Consider the following 19,847-nt stretch of genomic DNA (forward strand, 5'->3'; position numbering starts at 1 on the left):
AGAACAGAGACACAGGCAGATGCCGCACTACTCATAACCTCCTCATTGACATCTCGCGACCCCTTTTCAGTCTTTTCTCGCCAACGCTTTCCACTGCAACAGCTATGGAGGCGGTGACTCTTCAGCAGTCCCCCGCGACTGAGCCTGTCGCCAACACCGTTGAGCCCTCAATGGACATTGATATGGACATTGACCTCGGTCCGCTGCCAGAGCCTGATGCGATAGAAACGGTGAGGCTTTTCACTTTCGCTCTATGATCTCATTCACAAGTCGAGCTAAAATCTAATTCTCCATGTTTAGGATGACGTCCAGCAACCACCCCCAGTCCTACAAGAAGGCGCCGTCGACCCGCACACCGCCGAAGCCCAGCATGAAAAGGTCCATGTTCGAGGCGTGGATGATTTGGCTACCGCCGACATCAAGCGATTCGCGACCGACCACTTCTCTGCCGAAGAGCCCAGTCGCATCGAATGGATTGACGACACATCTGCCAATATTGTCTACTCGTCAGAGGAAGTCGGGCTACAAGCTCTGGCAGCATTGACCCAGCTCGGCGAGGAGGATGCATCGGCACTACCGTCACTGCGACTTCGTACAGCCAAGTCGCTATCTTCACACCTAGAATCGGTTTTGCAGGTGCGGGCGGCAGTGAAGACGGACCGCAAGAAACCTCGCGCTCACGAATCAAGCCGCTTCTACTTGATGCACCCTGAACATGACCCGAGAGAGAGGCTGCGCCGCGAACTTTCCGAGAAGCGAAGCGGACATGATGACGATGGGGACTATCACCGACTACGATTCGACGAGCGCGAACACCGCCGGCGTCGAAACAGACACGCAGATAGCGATTTCAACGTGAACATGTATGACGACGGCCCGGCCAGGCGAGGCTCATCAGCGGGGTCACAAGACCGACCTCGGTCACGACGGAACAGACGGCCAGCAGCACGGGAACTGTTTCCTGGGGAGGGTGCTGGTTCAGGCAGGCTGCGTGACCGAAGTGCGTCTCCAGGTCGAGACAATCTGGACGAAATGCGCCGGAGCGACGATGAACGGCAACAGACTCGTCGGCGGTTCCGTGAGCGCTCGCCTCGATCCAGCAGCGCAAATCAGAAGAAAGAACTGTTTCCCTCTAACAGTGATGGCAACTCGCGCGAGCTATTCCCCAACAAAACCGCCGCAAGCTACCTCAGGAAAGAACTCTTCCCCGCCAAGGCCAACAGCAACCATCGCCGCACAGACGCGATCGATGCTGCTGACGAAACGGCCGACCTGTTTGCGAGGCGAATGAGCGTGCCCCTTGTGGATGGAGCAGCAGAGGCCGACACAGGCGAGCTATATATCAAGGGGGCCGCCAACGACCAAGGCATGGCACTCCGCGGTCACGGAAACGGTGTCTCGATCAAGGGGAACGCACAAGCAGTGAAAGAGCTGTTTCCAAACAAGTACAACAGCAACAACGCCGGCAAGGAACTCTTTTCTGACAAACTGGATGGCAGAGGGGGCAGACGACGTCGGGCTGAAGACATGTTTGCGTGATATAGCCCCTACTCTCCAAGAATGAACATAATTTTTAGGGCATATCAATTGGTTCGATTGATAGACACTCTACTCGCATTTAATGGCGCATTACATAATAATAATGATGATATCTAGCAATACGAATGACTCTACTTATTGGACTTTGAATTTCCGAATGCCCTAATCTTTTTAATTTAGTATGACCAGCCACAACGCTTGGTTTGTGGAGTTTCTCAACTAGTCTTTGCCGTAGACTTGAAATTTCTGGTGTTTAATAGTGTTACTAGATTATCGAATGCATCGTTATAACATTGAATTCAATTGGAGTGCTTGATCGGACGGGATGAGCTCCGAGTCGAAGCCAAGTCTATGAGTTTGTGAAATTTCTACTGAGATAGAAATGAACAGGATAGCTTACCCACTTGAGATCGTATGTAATTATAGGCAGGATAACATGATACCACCAGACCTGTCATGCCATGGAAGCACTCAGGTTTACTCTCTACAAGATTCGACAATGCTATTGCTGCTTTTACGGGATTAGGAGACGTTGACAGGTCATACAACGTTGATAATTTAGCTCCATAAAGGATGATTCGTTGGTATATTAACCAGCCCAAGACTTTCTCCATTATAATCTGAACCCTACATGTAACAGTTCATATCATGTCTGAAAGTCTCTCCTAAATAACAACACCGAGTCTGTTTTCGACGAAGCACGGAACCATGATAAATCTCGTCTCGAACACAGCGTTGAGTTACACTACAACACGCGGTAATCTTTTTGTGGTTATTCCCGGCCAGTCCGAGCAACTGTGACTTTCATATCCAAGGCTGCGTTGTTGAGGGCTACACAAAATGGAAAGAGAAAAAAAAAAACATAATTAGAATATGCAGTGTCCGGTGGATGTGGGTTGACTCTGGATTCGACATTGAGGTAGTCCAAAACAGAGTTGACACTGTCAGTTCGCTTGCTACACATAGTAACTCATTGACAAATACTCTGGGTAACCCCTGCCAGTCGATATCGAAAAGATCAGAAACACGGCCAATTTCTCGTGCGACAGTAATGCAGTTTCATACGAACTGCCGGTCCCAGCACGACAACAATAACAACACCAGACCCCCCGATTTCATCCAACCGTTACACGGCATTTGCCACCAGTAAGCAACATGTACATACATATCAGGCGCACGTAAAACGGTAAGCCATCAAAAGCATAGTTCAGAGTGGATTTGAAACCGGTTCGATAAAAATGACGGGATCCTGGCACAGCACACAGTTGGCTCACCAGGATTTGACCTCATCTGCTCCAATAATAATAATCATGATCACAAAGCCAAAAACAGTAACCCCAAAGACGTTGAAGCTCGACATGGTCACTCACGGCAGATCACATGACGGCCGCAGCCCCAACTTCCAAGTTTCCCAAGTGCCGGCCATACGACCCGAGATAAGGCGATCACATCATTGGAAAGGGTGGTACGCGGCGCACGCGGCCTCAGAATTGGGAAATGCGATCGCAATAATTCAACATGATTATTCTAGCGAGACGATACCCGTACGGAGTATACGGAGGAGTGAGGTATAGTAGCACTCCGTATAGGTGTGAGCATGTAACTTTGGTTCCATACGAAGGGCGAAATCCTACGCGAACCAGAGGCTAGAGCTGCTCGCTACATGGCGCTTAAATAGGAAAGGCGCTCGTGTGACACAAAAACAGCACGCCAAACCAAACCGAAAAGGATGTTGCGCTGCTAGCCCAAAGAGTCTTAAGGGTGGGCTAATGGCGACGGGTGACAATACAGAAGAAATAATACAATACACTCGTTACGGTCAGAGAAGCCATCTGGGTCGCTACGGGGTTGAGCCCCACTCCCTAACGGCTGCCCCATCGAAAGCCGCCGGGCTTGTTCGGGCGATCTCGGTTATGGGTCTGCACTAATCCCGAAACGCGCTAGCTGGATCGGAGACGAACAACCACCATTGAACGCCACTGTCAAGTTTCAAGTTTTACACATGGACTGACGCAGCTCGGTTGACCCTCCCTTGCGTACCAACCTGACTCCACCCGACCCCATTCTCTGGGTGTTGTATGTCAGTGTCCGCCCGTCTGTACGGTTAATTGTTAGCGAGCCAATCTGGAGCCGTGTGCGAAACCTCCCTCCACGCTAGGCCCAATCTGTACATTACTTGATGGATGGGCCAGACACGTTCCATTTTGTTCTGGCTGGCGATCACTTACTTCAGTCTATGCGAACTTTTGATAGTAACAGACCTTATTGGGCGCTCTTATAGGACCGGAGTAGTAATAATGGTTGGGCACTGCCCTGCCGCGTGCCAACAGTAGAGATGAAGATCATTGGTTTTAGTACTATGAGAAATTGAGAAAATGAGAATAAAATCGATCGGACCATGAAGTGCAAGGCTCCGTCCGCTTGGAAATAGTCGCCTCCAGAACGACGTGTGGCGTAGCTGATGCCGAGGCTTACTCGTTTTCGACAACACATAACCAGATTTGTGGCGATCTGCAATCCCCCCCCCCTCCCTCCAGCCACTATCGGGCGGTACCATGTCACTGGAGCATGCAAAAAGAAAATAAATAAATCATCATGCATGCTCGGCTGGCTGGTAGCTGCAGGTTTTAGCCTGTGTTCCCGGGCTTCCGCAGGGAACAACAGGGCCATCTCGCCGTTCCCAGCAGACAGGGCGATCACAGGACTTGGCAGGACAAAAAAACAAAGGAAAAGCTTGGAGAACAGACAGAGCTAAACCTAGTAGCCTGCCTCACTAATCACTATTCAAGTAACGCATGAAGTGGTGAGAGTATTCTACTACATACTATTAAGTTGGAGATCTGCGATCTTCGTATCCCAGATCTTTTCCTTGTTGATGACCAGAATATTCAGAAAACCTGTCCAGCCATTGATTGATATTATTAAAGGTTATTCCCTGGTCGGTCATCAGGCCAGCCGCGTGGTACTCCATGGTGCATTTAAAAATAAAAAAAAGTACAACGCAAAGTAGTTACAAGTACAAAATGAGTTACATAATCCAGAGCATGGGAACAGCGGGCACTTTCCTATCTAAGCAAGTCTTCCCAAATTTGGGACTTTGTGTGTGCGATGACAACTTTGACACCAAAACGGTGGGGCCGATCTTAACCTTCTCGGCCACCAATCCCAGCTTGCAGCGGGTAGCTGTGGGTTTACCGCCCGCCCCGTCCCGCACTAGGCCGCATGTGGCGATGAACCTGGTAGTATCTACTATTATCCTATGTAGAATAATAATACTCTTGCTTTGTAATTTTTGCTGCGTTATTGTCCAAATAATGAAGCTTTGACGTCAAGATATTCTTCTCAGTCCGCAGCAATTAGCCACTGGCTGATCATTGATTCGATAGATGGCTGCATCCTATTCGTCACTCGGGCGCTAACGGCCCAGATCCTAGTTCATTACTACATCCAACATATTAGTCCCAACTTGACGCTGACAACGCCAGGCCCCTACCCTTTCCGTCTATATGCAAGCAATCGGGCCAATGGCTGCAGCTGCGTGGCGATGTTGCAGCATTGGTCTCGTTTGGAACTGTCGTTAGGTTCCAGATGCCACTACTATTCCTTCCTGGATTCTATAATACTACTACTATACTCCATAGTTATTTAGACATGTAGTATGTATAACTCATTCGGGCGTCAAAAATAAAAAGTGGCGAGTGCAACAGCCACCCGGCGTCAAAGGTGTATACCAATAGGGAGCCAACGGAACGGTCTTTCGTCCTCGTCGCCCTAACTAGCCGGGAACATCAGGGACGAACCCTGACGTGTCATCGTAACTCGCCAACGGAAATGGGTTCGCGAGTAGGGAAATACTAAACTTATACTGCTATGCGAACAAGCGGCTTAGCTGGCTACTAGCTTTCTCAATTTGCCTAAGCAAGGCTTCCAGTAGCATGTAGGTACTTGTTCCCTTCAAGTCCAGACGGCCGCCTTGCGCAAATGCAACAATAACAATGCACGCACATGTGCCCGCCCGTTGAACAGGGAACAAGAAATCATAAGGGCAGACCGCCGTTTGACTGCAAAGTCAGCCTGCAATCTGCAGCACACGAATTTTTGTAGCAGTTGAAGCACATAAGATGTCCCTTGCTTTGTCGGCTAGCCCGTCACGAGCTGCCAGGCCAATCAGGGCCCAGTTCCGCCTTGCCACCCTCTACGCGATTCAGGTCAGTGTACGTACAACTGTCGAGCACGAGTCGCCTGCAGGAAACTTCTCGTGGTATATGCAAATCATTGATGCTGAATGTTTTCCATCCATTGTTTCAAATATGCTTGCTCTCGCGAGCTGTGCCTCATACATACATATAGCAAATGGTAGAAGTAAGTATAATACATTATTGGAGATAAAATCTGGAGAAAATATGTATAGCAGAACAGAAGGAGGCCGCCCAATTAAATCCCACGCCAGAAATGCAGCCTGAAAAAAGAAGAATGAAAACCAAAAACAAGAAAATCCCTTTTTGATGTCCGTATCCCGTAGGATAACAATAAAACCCCCACCTAATTATGCCAGTCCATGCGCCATAGTAACCACTCGCTGAGTCTCCTTAAGAGAAGAAAACCGAAAAGACAAAATTAATTTAATAGTGATTGCAGACCCATCCGCGAATCTCGACGCTCGATCTGAGGCTCTACTGCCTCGGGGACAGAGTTGGAGTAGTGATGGCCCGAAGGCTTGTATGACTGGTAATCGGTCTCCCATTTTCGATGGGTGCTGACTTCACGGTCAGATGGAGCATAAGCTTCCTCTCTTGAGGAAACACCTTGTTGCAGAAAGGAGGTTGGCACGCTACAACGACGCTCCACGTATCCGTGACGCATATCAACGGGAAGAGACAGCATCTGGGGGGACGGCAGCGTTCTTGGCGAAGCGGAGGAGACAGAGTTGTGGTCAGATACAAGAGAAGGGGGTTCAAGCGTAGACACTTCTGAGAAGGCGGGCGAGGTCATGGAAGGTTCAACATGTCGAGTGCTATATGTGAGAACCGGGGCCAAATGACGGGTGTGATGGTCGTGAGAAGAGCTAGGTCGGTTGTGAATCAGGTGGGAGACGGGGACGGGGCTCCTTTCAGCCTGTGTCTTAACCATCGACCATGAGGATCGTCGCTGGTGGTCGCTGGCTCGTGGGTAAGGGGCCTCGATTCGGCCATTGCAAGTGCGAGATGATGTCTGCACCACCAGGCCTCTTCGCTTGCGGTTCATGCTACCGTTCCACCAGTTCTTGACGGCATTGTCGCTGCGATTACCCAGTCGACGAGCAATCTCTGCCCAGCGCTTGCCCATCTCCGTGACCATACGCTCGATCATAAGCCCCTCCTCGGCTGAGATTGGGGTGTGGTTGAGAGACGGCTTGAGGTTCTGATGGAACCGCTCGCGGCATTGCTTGGGCGAGCGATACTGCATCTGCTGAGAAATGCGGACCCAGTTGTTGGGACCCTGCTCGTGAACCAGCTGGATCAAGGTGTTGTCCTCTTCAGGGACCCATGGTCCACGGCGATGGTTTGGCCATGGCCATGCTCAATAATAAGATGGTGCTCTAATACTTTGTTAGAAAATGAAACAAAAATATTAATTAAAACTCGGAATCACCGGGGTATGTCCAAGAAATAAAGGAATAAAGACAATTGCCTTTATGCCTTGATTTTGATTTCCCGGACAGGCGGCGGGGTGAAAGGAAGGGAGGGGCTTCAGTACTTACCCAACTGACTAGTACCAGAAAAAAAAAAAAAGAAAACAGACTGTTGTTTCCAGTCGAGTTTACTCTTATAAAAGTTTTTCCACTTGATGGATGTTGACTGGCAGAGAGGACGGGATATGGACGAGTAAGTTGTGTTGTGATGATTGAAGACTGGAGATGAGTTCCAGACGACGGGAGGCGGCCCTTTAGGAGATATGTACTCTGGCGGAAGGCGCTAAGCAGGCCAGGTACACACCAGTCAAGAATATGGGGCAGCAAGTTCCCAGATCTAAGATCTTCGGAGCTAGGAAGACTAGGCCAGGGAGAACTGGGACAGGCACCGACGGGGTGGATAACAAGAAGGAAAAAACCGCCAGCTGGGGGGACAGGGTGACAGGGGCCTAGGCGGCGAGCGCCGCAGGGCCAATCAAGCGGGGCGGGAAGGCAAATGTACAGGCATGAGCACGGGCATGGGCATGGGCATGGTGTAAGTAGTGTAAGTGTAAAGTGGTAGCGTAGTGTAGGTGTAAGTGTTTTGTCTGTGTGGGTGCCACTACGGTGGAGGAGGCGATGGGTGGATGCTACGACACTGGCTACCACGGCGCTTGCAGGGAACCGTACTGTACGAAGGAGGCCATACTCCCGCTTGACTCGTTGTCAGGGAGGAACTCTAAGGCCAGTGGATCAATGGTGCCATTGATAATCACTTAATCCGAAGCATGGTTTAACCAGCACACTGAGCATCATTGACCGTTACCCATGCAGAGTACATATGCACATAAGGAAAAGCTCTGATTTGCGTTTTGTTTTTGGTTTCTCATCTCGGCACAGCGCTAGAGCAGGACATAAATTAAGTAATTGTCATGACTCGCAAGGCAGCATGGCACAGCAGCGGACAGACACCGTGATCGCAGGCAGTGTGATGATACCTGTACGGGGTAAGTTATGTACTATCGGCAATTACAGGGCATTACGGCGCTAGGCGTAACTCGGAATGACCCAGGGCACCGGACGGGGTGCGGCAAGGGCGGCTGGGGGTCATCCAAGACGCTGGACCATGCATAGCCCCCGTGCCCCAGTCTTTCGTACTCCACGCTACGTCGTTGGCCAGCTAGCCCACTAGCAGTCCTACATTGTTTCTACCAGTCTGACAGACAGTCTCAAGCGATCAACCGGGGACAATCACCGTTGGTGACTATTTTCTAGCTTTTGTGACCTTTCCGCGCCTAGAAAGTAATGATAGCCTCGTACCGAGTCAAATTGAGAAGAATAATACCAATACAAAACAGCTTGCTAGCCACCCCCATGTCGTCTTACTATCCCGAGGAGAGGTGATTTCCCCTTTTGGACAGCAACCTGAATCTTCATTCATAGTTTCAGCTAGCCTTTGCACACGCAATGATGCTGATCTTGCAAAGCACGGCCTCGATGCCAAGCCGTCTCCCCCGGATGGCAGCTTCTCATACGCCGTCGGTCTTGCTCGGGTCGTCCGTCATGCAAACTCTATCGACCAGCTACAGATATTTCCGAGTGTCTATATTGCTATAATTGTATATGATATTGTGATATACTACTTAGTAGCATACCAAAGTGGATTAAGTGCTCTGGAATTTGAAATACTGAACCGCCTTTTCATTTAACATGCCGTCCAACCAGACCTCCTCTTCGATGTTATCTCAAGAAAATCTCTGGGCCGCCTTGAAAGTTGACATATTGCGGTGGGCCTCAAGCCTCAAGATGCCCCTTTTCGGACCAGCTATAACGTGGAGACTGGGACAAAACTTAGGTCAAGACACGGCACGTGATGGGTCGCCGTTAGTCCAGAAATGCCTGTTTGGGACTAGCCAGGAACTTTGACCCCATCATTGGCTGGTATGCCGTCCGTGCACGCACTTGGCCGTTGAGCCCGCCCAGCCCAGAATGGAATGTGTGGCGCAGCAAGGCGTGCGCCACATATACATAGTACTTGACGAACTGGTGTAGATCGGCGCCGCTATTCCCTACAGCGACGAGATCCGGACGAACACGCTTGAGGCTGTCTTTGACTCTCTCATAACCACATCCTCCCGACTCAACAAAAAAAAGCATCATGGTCCATTATCCCATTATCCCATTATTTGCACCGCCACCGCCAGCACCACTTTACCGTGCAGAATAACGCTGCACAGACCACTGACAAAGTTTTTGACTTTCGTTCGCTCATTCCCCGGTTTGGGCGCCGTTTGGACCCGATATCCAAATGACATCAAAATCAAGCCCATATGAAACTATCGATTCGGGCATTTGCCGCGGTGGGTTTACACTTTTTCATTCTTTATTAGTGTTATTTTCTTTTCAGAGCTGGGATCCTCAGCTGTAAACCCCTTGAGCGGCTCTTCTTGGTGAACGATTGGCCATCCAGCCATCGCGGCCGAAATGATACGCGGTCGATCCGCCGCGGCAGAGGTATTTTGCATGGCGTTCGGATCCATACGGACGATAGTCTGCAGGGAAATGCGAATTCTTCATTTGTTACCAGTCAAATGACTTGCCGCCGACTATTTCTTTCTCAGCCCGCCTCGTCGGGATTCCTTATGACCTTCCACTTTTGGCATCATGTCTAGCCGTTTTCAAACATTCAGAGGATACCGAATTACTGATTAGTAAAAAATAATAGCTTAGGAATAATAATGCGAGTATTATTATTATTATACCCTTTTTTCAGTACACAAAAAGTTTCTGTATCGGGAACCTTGGGATTCCTTCGTGCTGATGCCAAAGCCTTACCACAATAAAAGTCACCGATATAGTCTTTTTGGGACTTTTATTTATTTTTTTTATCTCGCTTAAGTTGCGCATATACGTACCCCAGTGGCAGGAATACGGAGTGCTACTACGGAGAAGTATACTAGTAATCATATTATCCCCGAAGGTGGTGCACCATGCCTAGTTGGGAGATCTATTTTTGCCCTACTGCTCAAAACGTTCATTACTGTTTTTTTTTTTCCTTCCTTCAAACTAAACCTTGCCAAAGGCTAGAAGGCTTGAAGATCTCGCTAAGTGATACGTGCTAGTACTCCGTACAACGGGTTGGGTGGGGAATGGGGCTATAGGGGTCGCTTGTAAAGAAAAAAACACATAAAAAACGGGTGCCAAACTGGGCGCCCCACCTTAGCCCTACGTTTTGCCAAGTCATCTAGTCACCACAGGAGGCGTCGGCGACCATATTTAAGCCTCGGGCTCCAGTCGGGGACTACAAGGGGACCTTATCATTGGTCACAACTATTTGGAATTCTCAGATGAACCAAGCCGCCATAAGGGGACTAGTGCACATCTGAGATGCATAACTCAATCTGATCGTTTGGCGTTTCAATCGTGTAAGTTCTGAAACTTAGGCCTCGGTATTATTGATTACAGAGTATGTCAAAGGACCGGACATGGCATCGCGCACGGAGAATAACACTGACAAAGATAACTTAACCATTACACAAAGCAGAGATTATTCTAGTTTACTTTTGGATTCTTTTGAAAATGACCGACAGCTTGCATTGGATCGGATTGGATTGGGAATTACGTATTATTGTTGGTCGGTTTAATTGAATCCGAGTATTGGCGGCACGGAAATACAACATTCTTATGGAGACATGACGTTGTTCCGCCTCAATAATATAGTAAATAAGCCAACCACAAAAAAAATGCTTTGATCCACTCGCCAGGTCTGAGCTGAACTGATCGGAAACCGTCAAACCTCCGTACGGAGCCAAAACAAAAAAAAACCCCCCCCATCGAGTTTAATCCCGATACCAGTAGTACCATCCGTCTTGTTCTGTGCTATTTCTCATACAGCACAACAGATCGAGAAACGCGATGTTGAGTAACCAAGAAGCGCACTGGCCTACCGCAAACCACATCCAAGTCTGACGATCTGCCAGAACTCGGGGACTATGATGAAAGATAATTCCAAATAATATATTGTCATATTGGCTCGAGTGACAGTAAAATCGTATCCAGGTAGTACTGGTACCTCGTTAATACTACTCTGTACTCTCCAGGGAAACAGAAGAAAAGGAGAGGGGAAAAAAGGGATTTTCTCCGATCCTTCAAGCCGTCAACTCGTGGACGGGGCGTGGGAACCGTGAAAGACCGAGATCTGGTAGTACAGAGTACTATGATGCACGGCAAAAGGGAGAGAGAAAAAACAAAACAAAAACCAGTAGCTCGATCTCGGAGAAAAGGCTGAAGTGGGAACCCATGACACAATTCCATGAATTTTGTGATCCCCAGTCCCCTTTTGCCATTCTGCCCGTTATCCTGTCAGACTAAATTAGGGCCAGAAACTTTACTCCGTAGTCTGGCTGGACGTGTGGACTTTCAGCTTTCGGCTAGTTTTTTCTTAATTTTTTGCTCAAAAATTAGGGATGTCTTTTCCAGCTATTGATCGGCAGTGATCTATTGGCCGATCTCGAGCGTCGTTGTCGCTGTGGCTTGAGAGGGTTTAAAAAAATAAAATAAATAAAAACTAATTTAGTAACCAGCCTTTTTTCCTCTCTTGGCGCTCCACCCCATGCGCTGTCATTAATTGGGTGCACCAATGGAAGATCCTAGATCGTATGCAGAGTGATTAGTCTTTTGTTTCTTTCTAGATGTGGGAACTGACCCCCCCACAGCTATTAGCAGTTAGTCTTCGACCCAAAAGGAATTTAGAAGCAGAGGAGAATAGTTCACTAGCCACACTCAAGCTGCCAAGGTGGAATCTAAGTCTGTTTGGGAAGGAGGGGCCACAGCGGGCCAGGTCTAGTTAAACGGTGAACCAAGGATAGATCTGGTTGAGAATCGGACATTGTTTGTTTTTCAAATGTTGCATTTGAGTCTTTTGTTTTCAAAGTAGCGAGCAGTGTATAGTGTATAGTATTGTATACTATAAAAATAGAGCTTTGACTGGGATCATTGGCACTAGTACTATTATAAGAGCGCTCATATTATAACTACAATATACGAATGTAAAAATACACACGCCAGAGCCAATAATTCACCTATATCACCAGATCCTTGCTCTTAACTTTTTCTACGCTTATCCCGGATGGGACGTGCAGGGTTACCCGATTTGGAAAAAATATGCGTAACCGATAGGGTATAGGATCATTCTTACACAGAAAACTACAGCCTGATTTTCTCGACAATCCCAAAAATCAATCCACTCTTGTTACATTTTTAGATCTTCAAATAGTAGTAGTAACTCCCCAAAAGGAAGAATGCCTTGATGGAGTAACTTCGTATAGAGGGATGAGAGGATTTCATTGGTGCGGAGCGTATTTCCGTCTCATATTCACAAGCCTTGTTGCTGCCTCAGGCTGAGATCTACAACCTCGGCCCAACACAGGTATGCTTCCTTGTTTGCATGGATCCGACCTCGGTGAACACAACAAGATATTGATTTTAATTGACTTTACAAGCTATCGAATTTCTGGCCTGATCAAATTGATGGGATGAGAATCCATGTCAGGTAATAAGGTAGTTTTCTCTTTGAACATGTGTACTGCCTGTTGGGGAGCTTATGTACTGTCTACATGCATATCGTCAGTTGGCCGACAACATTCGAACCGAGATTACTTGATAACAAATCATAACTTATATAACTTACGAAGCAAAGAGAGGCCAAATTATTTAAGAATGCATCGATTCTGTATATCAAAATGTTATATATATATATAGATAGATAGATAGATAGATAGATAGCGAATAGTTGATAAAATCCACCCTTTTACATGTATACATGATCCCTTTTTCCCCCTTCACCGATGCTTCAAGTTGCTCCTGCCGTCTTCCCGCGGTTTCAAATATTGTAAATAATTGATTATAGCGTCAAGGGTATTTAATTAGTAACATCTACTCGTAAATTAAACATCACGAGCATAGCGTTTGAAATTCAATGCCCAGTAACCTCCGAACTGAAGACGCGAGGAACCCTTTTTTTTATCACGTTCGAAGGATCAACTAAGACGAAAAAGACTCTAGAAATTGAGTATTTAGATGTTAACTAATTAAAAATCATGCTTGGAGACTACATATTGTACTAGCTGTCGATTGATTGATATCAATTACTAAGGGATTGCATTTAGATGTCGTCTGGATGCTGCATCGATATTACACGTACCTTTGAAGAAGTTTACAGGAATTGTCAATTTTGAAATAGAAATCTGGAGGGTACTTTAACTAGTATCTCAATTGATGCTACGTTTATATATCTAAATATCAATTGATCTTGTAACAGGATTGAAGACCACGTACAATTTCGGCGTTCTCGATTGGTGTTATATATATATGCGGATGTGTGTGTTGTACATAGCACACAATCCCAGAAAATGATATTTGCATTAAAAACAAAAACAAAAAAATGCACATAATTGTTAGGTAGAGTGGAATGAACTGCCGAAAAACACCCCGAAGAAGATTGATGAGATATGCCATCCTGCCTACCAGGTTTCAGGTCTACCCCCAAGTGACGCCTCGCGAAATCGCGTTAGTTTTGTAGATACATGTAAAATCTTAAAATATGCCTTTGAGCCTGGTTTCCAAATCAAAAAGAAAAAGATCCATGACAAAACGCCAGTCAAAGAGAAACAAGAGAGAAAAAAACCATATACCACTTGTTACCCTGTTGCTGCTATGCTGCATTTCCTTCCTGATAGTTGACGTCAACGCTCCATGCATGTATGCCCGCTAAATTCCAAGAAAGAAACAAACCAATCGCTCAAGATTATTTGCGCATCATATCTGGCATCGAAACGTAATCTTCAAAAGGTAATGCTAATTCATGACATGAAAACCCAAAAAAAACATGGAAAAGAAATAGAAAGAAGAAGAAAAAAGAAAACTGATGGGTATATAGGAACCAAAATAACCAGAACAAAAAAGAGAAAAAAAAAGAACAAACACCTCATAGCCAGATATCATTTTCTTCACCCTTGACCCAAGCATTCCATACTTTATCATAGGCATCTTCCAAGTCAGAGACCCAACGCCGAGTGTCAAAAAGTTTGCTCTGCCAACGGCTCGTGAATAGCATCTTTCGTAATTCAAGAAGGCGGCCCGTCCCCTTGCCATAGAAGCTAGGTTCATACCGTAGATCGTGACAAAGACGCCGGGCTTTCTCCCTGTAATCATCATCGGAGATCGCGATTAGCTCCTTTTTGGCTTGACGACCAGCTTCAGAGCCAGGAAGGGCACTTGACAGAATGCTCGATGCCATACGCGAACACATCTTGTACTTGTAACGAGGATAGGTAAGCATCGGCGTGCCACTCCATAGTATGTCTGCAGCGGTTGTGTGTGCATTGCATTCAGGCGTGTCCAAAAAGAGATCCACTACTTGCGCCCGCGCAATGTGCGCCTGCTTTGGTGCGACATCTGTAAAAATGATCCGAGAAGCAACTTCTTTATTGGCCCAAGTGACTGCACATTGTTTCAGATTCTGCTCTCCAATATCAGGGAAGCGAAGAAGCCACAGCACTGCCTGAGGAATGTCTGAAAGTATGCGAAGCCATGTACGAAACGTTGTAGGCTCAATCTAGATTATTAATTAGCTACCATCCACACAGTTGAGGGCGAAAAACAGAAACTTACTTTATAGAGCTGGTTAAAATTACCGAGAATAACGGCATTGTCGGCCAGATTAGGAAAAAGGTCTTTCCTCATCTTCCAACGCCGTTCCAGCTCCTGGTCCCAACGGATACTTGGGTCGTGGTTGTCTGGAGCACTTTGTCGATGATCACAACAGAAGAATGTATCCCGGGTATAAACTAGTCTTTCTCCGTATACCCAGTTCTCCACCTCCTCTGCATGGTCGTCTTCAAAAGGACGATCATTGATACGATAGTCTCGTCTGCCAGGGCTCAATGTGTCACGCGGTATAGATAGTTCGTCTGCGAGGATATAATCGCACCACTCGGCACCTAGGGTCCCTGCAAATCCCATGAAAGACATGTGGACCGGGGCAGGCCGAGCAGCGAAAACTTCATTCCGAGCGCCTCTAGTATAACCGTTCAGATTGACCAGGATATGGATCCCGTCCCTCACGATTTGTTCAACTAAACGGTCGACAGGCCAACTACTGGCATCACGGAACACCGGCGCTTCCCGTTCGATTTGGAGACGGTGGGCAGAGTTGTCGCTAGGGGTTGTTGCGTAGCAGTAAGCTTTGACACGGTTGGGATTATGGAACCCAAAAACAGATTGCATCAGATGTGCCAGAGGATGGTTGTTGAAATCCGATGAAACGTAGCCAACTTTGAGATAAGGATTCGGGGGTTGAGGAGGCGGGTAGACCGTACTTGGGAGCCATGGTGAGCGAAGGGTCGCACTAGAAATACGAAGGCCGTTTCGTTGTGAGATATGACGGATCTGCTTGGCGGAAAGAGGGCAAGTAAACGTATGGAAAGGAAGTACTGTCGGGGCATTTGGAGACGCGAGACCACTGGGTAGCTGCGGTCTTCGGTATCGCGAGAGAGGGTATTCCTTCCCGTAAACATGACGGTCTTGGTACCATTGCCAGGTGATGGCGCGCATGATACGTTCCACCAACCTCACAATTCGAGAGCCTTCCCATTTCTTACCGGCCCAAGAACGTAAGAGAAGATTCAGATCCTTGGCTTTTAATCCATACGGAGCAACTGATGACACTTGCGCACAAAGTTGATCGATGACGGAAGGCGTTAGAATGCCGCGACCCCAGGCCTCACCGTCCTTCAATTGCTTGTCGACAATATCCACCACACGCTTCATCCAACCGAAGCCGACTTGGATCGTGTTAGCATCGCGTGGCAATCCATTGTCATCAACATGCACTCGGTCCGTGAATCCGTATCCGTTTAAAACACCGCCACGACCAGTCCAGTTGCAAACCGAGTTAAGAGCATTAGCTAAACCACATACAGCTTCTGCAAAGTCGGGATTGACTTTGACGGCTCTATGGTAGAAATTGATAGCGTCATTGATGCGGCCTGCATCTTTGACGGCGTTGGCCAGGTTGGCTAGAGCAATATCAAAATTACCGTCATATTGAACAGCTTTTTCGTACATTTTAATAGCCGCCTGAAGCTGTCCTGTATCTTTAAGTAAGCTACCCAAATTTGTGTAAAGATGGGCATGTTTTGGATCAAGTTTCAAGCCATAGTTGTAGTATGTGAGAGCCAGCCAAATGCCACTTCCAGGTGTGACACCAGGGATATCCAGGGTCATACTAGTGGTCGAACGTGGCCGTGACTTGACGGGGGCATTGTGCTGGATGCTCGCAAGAAGAATTCCTACATTGTTGGCTGTAGACGGGCTCGGTTGGAGAGAAAGAGACAGGTAATACAGCGCCAAGATATCTCTCACTCCAGGCGTGGCGGTCTTGGCAGCACCAGCTGTAGATACGGTCGACATTCCATCTTGGTAGATTTTGGCGAGTGAAAGCAAGCAATTGCTTGTGGTCGAAATTGCAGCCTTCTTGGCTAGGCCTTCAGCAACATATTGGAGACCCGGCGGATTCCCATATGGAGGAAATACTAAGCTTGCTGTTTGCAGAGCCTTGTCCGGCTGAAGAAGGATGGGTTCTCTCGAGTCATCGGTTTCGATGGCTGGGTTATATGCATTACGAGATGTTGTGAAGGCGTCAAGGGTTTGCTTGATTAGACTCTTCATGCCGTGGCGTCTCGGGCCGGCGGCGATTAAAATGGCTTCTTCAAATGCAGCGGCAGCACTGGCATTATTGCCTAGAGCGTAAAGCATATTGCCTTTGGCGTGAACCAGGGCAAGCATTCTGCCATTATCAGAACCGGGAATGGCAAAGCCACTTGACGCAAAGCCAGCTGACGCAGAATCATTGAGGTTGATCTTCATGGCCAACGCACTGTCTAAGTCATTGTCGTAATCAAATGCCGCGCGGTCGTACGATGCCGTACTATCGGCATCACTCTCGGTTTCACTGGCATGTTCGTCGGATCGGAAACAATCGCCGTTCCTCGGAACTCGTAGGTTTGTCTCGACGTATTCTATAATGTTCACGGCTTCTTTCCCACGGTGACTGGTACATAAGAGATTGATCAAATGCTCAACTGCTTCAAAGAAGCTTGGGCGGAGCTTGACAGCACGTAGCCAATGTTGGAGTGCCTCCTCTTTCTGGTCAAGAGCCAAAAGAGAGGCAGCGAGATTGCTAATGGCTTCAACATGCCTGTGAGAATGGCCAGTCAGAGTGGGGGAAAATGAAGATAAAAAAAGATCAATCCAATCAAAATGGAATGTTAGATAGTTGACTTACCCAGCATCTTTGGCAATGATCCTCATATACCACCTCACTGCCTTTTGATAATCGCCCAAGCCATATGCCAAGCAGCCACCCAACAGCATGCCTTCGATCCATTCCCAGCTGCTTTCGTTACACAAATGAGATAACATCTCCAGAGCGGATGCGGCGGTGGCCACGATATTAGTATCATTATGAACTAGTTTCGACAAGGGAGTCCCCGAAGCCCTCCTCGGAGTGTCAGTAGAATTTTGGCCGAACATGTGTCCGGATGCAGACCTCTCAGACTGTCGGTTTTTGTCATTAAAAAGAGAAGCCTCCGGGGGAAGAAAATCGAATCTTGACGATGGGTAGCTGTTGTGGCGTGGTAAATTTGGATGAGAAGAAGAAAAGTCCAAACCAGGTTGGCGAGGAGGCTTGGGGTAGATTGTCGGTTTGAGAGGCCGCTGGGGCTGTCCAGTAGCAGTAGACCTTGACATGCTTTGTTTTCTCGCATGGTGGATGGTGGCGAGCAGATCGACGTACACACCATGAGCCCATGACAAGACCTTTTCTTTGAATTCGACAGTCTGCACACGAGATTGGGCTTTCGAAAGGGATGGGGGTACACTGAGACTATGGTTCCAGCCCACAGGGTCAGCTGTTTGCCTACTAGCGGCGCGGACATGATAGGGTAGATGGTGTTGTAGCAAGTCCTTTGCCACACCGAAAGAATTTTGATGAGAATGACGAGGAGGAAAGTTGTTTTGCAGCAATGAGTCCTGATTGACGGGGCCGGCGGCCAATTGATTCCACGACAGGCCTGTATTTGAAAAGGCGCCGGTTGCAAAAGACGTGTGGTTTACAAACGGAGGCTGCATATCAAAAACAGCATTATTGCGGTCGGCAAGTTGTGGTGAAGAACCATCAAAACGGGAGTCACGAAGAGCAGCGGGTCGGTATGGGATATAGGCACCGTCTGGCCAATATGGCCCGTATGGACCAGTACCAACGGGGGCAGTTGGACCAAGGCAGGGCTGAAGCGTTGCTGGTAGAACGGTCGGAATGGAAGGGCCATTTTGTAAGAAGTAATGTTGAGAATGAGGTATTGGCAGTGTTTGGTGTAGGGCGGAATCCATGCCTAGCTGCATATTCACAGACCGGACCCAGCTTGCCCCGGTTCCCGGTTGGAAGTTGTCTGTGGGCAGGGCGCCATTATTTCGGGAAACATCTTGTTTGAAAGACGGTGGGAAATTCTGGTACTGGAGGGGCACACTGTGCTCGGGCTGCCAGTTGTCGGCCGTCAAAGGCAACTGTGATGGGGTCAGTTGTCGATTGACCAGAATGTGTTTCGCAGCGGGCGGCTGGTTTGCTTGATCAGTCGGCGTCCCATCGTAACCGGCGGCCAATGTCCCATTCGGGGTCTTCCTCCTCAGGGTATGTTCGGCGGTTTTTGTGGGTAGGCCGTTCAAGTCGGTCGCATGCGACAGTGGGTGCTGCACTGGGTGAGCGAACTGGATGCGTGAGCGAGGGACGGAGGCAGCGAAGGTATTGCTGCTGCTGCTGCTATTGTTGATATGATTGGCGTGGGCGTTTTGCTGGAAGGAAGGGTCTAGGAACCCGGACTGGTCCATATCGTAGGGGCGCGCGAACAAATCATAGTTGAGGCGGCGATCGATGTGATGATGCGGTTGAAAATGGGGGGAGGGAAGAGCGACGGAGGGCAGCATGATGGGCAGGTGGTGGCCAACCAACCGATCACCGTCCTGCGCGGACGAGAGACGGAAGGGAGGTGCGCAACTGTGTTTCTGTTGCTGCTTTCGCCTGAGTCTGTCGGGGGGCGAGTCGAAGTCAAGCTTCGACGGAGCGATAGATGTGTGTGTCTGGGATTGTCTGGAGCGTCTGTTTGTTATATTAGGGCCTGTCGAGGGATCATCCACAAGCGTGATTCTTTAAGCGTTTTCGACACCGCATCATGAAGTGGACAAACTCTGCCGGGCGGCCAGGCTGCAGACCATGGAGACAAACGGGGGTTCTTTTTTTTTCTTTCTCGGTGAGCGCGATTCCCAGGGCGAAGAGCTTCCAGAAGATGTTCGAACGACGGCAACTGTGTCGTAGTTGAAATTCTTTGAGAGCCCAAAGTGTGTCAACGCAAGGGAGAAAACTGGAGATGGGCGGAGTCAGTGCCAAGGCGAAGCAGGTGCGACTGGCCACTCACACACCGGCCTGCAGCTATCCGGGGAAGGAGGCCACTATGAAGGGAGTGCTGACGGGGGGGGAAGGAGCGAGAGTAGGGCGGCGGGCGTTCGGGAAGGGACGATCGAGATGGGTTGATCGTACAGGGAAAGA

At 48.3% G+C, this 19,847-nt stretch overlaps 3 protein-coding genes across 3 annotated transcripts; 1 reads left to right on the forward strand and 2 right to left on the reverse strand.

The window, feature by feature from the left end:
- Window positions 1-104: 104 nt before the first annotated feature.
- Window positions 105-1,539, forward strand: TRUGW13939_00400 (uncharacterized protein; the record flags this gene model as incomplete). The annotated part of the gene is made up of 2 exons (XM_035483608.1): window positions 105-230; window positions 301-1,539. 2 exons carry the CDS (start codon window positions 105-107, stop codon window positions 1,537-1,539), a joined length of 1,365 nt encoding a protein of 454 aa, XP_035339501.1.
- Window positions 1,540-6,156: 4,617 nt separating this feature from the next.
- On the reverse strand, window positions 6,157-6,984 carry TRUGW13939_00401 (uncharacterized protein; the record flags this gene model as incomplete). The annotated part of the gene is made up of 1 exon (XM_035483609.1): window positions 6,157-6,984. One exon carries the CDS (start codon window positions 6,982-6,984, stop codon window positions 6,157-6,159), a length of 828 nt encoding a protein of 275 aa, XP_035339502.1.
- A 7,190-nt stretch (window positions 6,985-14,174) lies between these two features.
- TRUGW13939_00402 (uncharacterized protein) lies at window positions 14,175-19,228 on the reverse strand (the record flags this gene model as incomplete). Its single annotated transcript, XM_035483610.1, has 3 exons — window positions 14,175-14,804; window positions 14,861-17,447; window positions 17,535-19,228. 3 exons carry the CDS (start codon window positions 19,226-19,228, stop codon window positions 14,175-14,177), a joined length of 4,911 nt encoding a protein of 1,636 aa, XP_035339503.1.
- Between the last annotated feature and the right edge of the window lie 619 nt (window positions 19,229-19,847).

The sequence above is a fragment of the Talaromyces rugulosus genome, chromosome I, assembly GCF_013368755.1.
Source record: "Talaromyces rugulosus chromosome I, complete sequence".
In the NCBI taxonomy this organism is placed as follows: domain Eukaryota; kingdom Fungi; phylum Ascomycota; class Eurotiomycetes; order Eurotiales; family Trichocomaceae; genus Talaromyces; species Talaromyces rugulosus.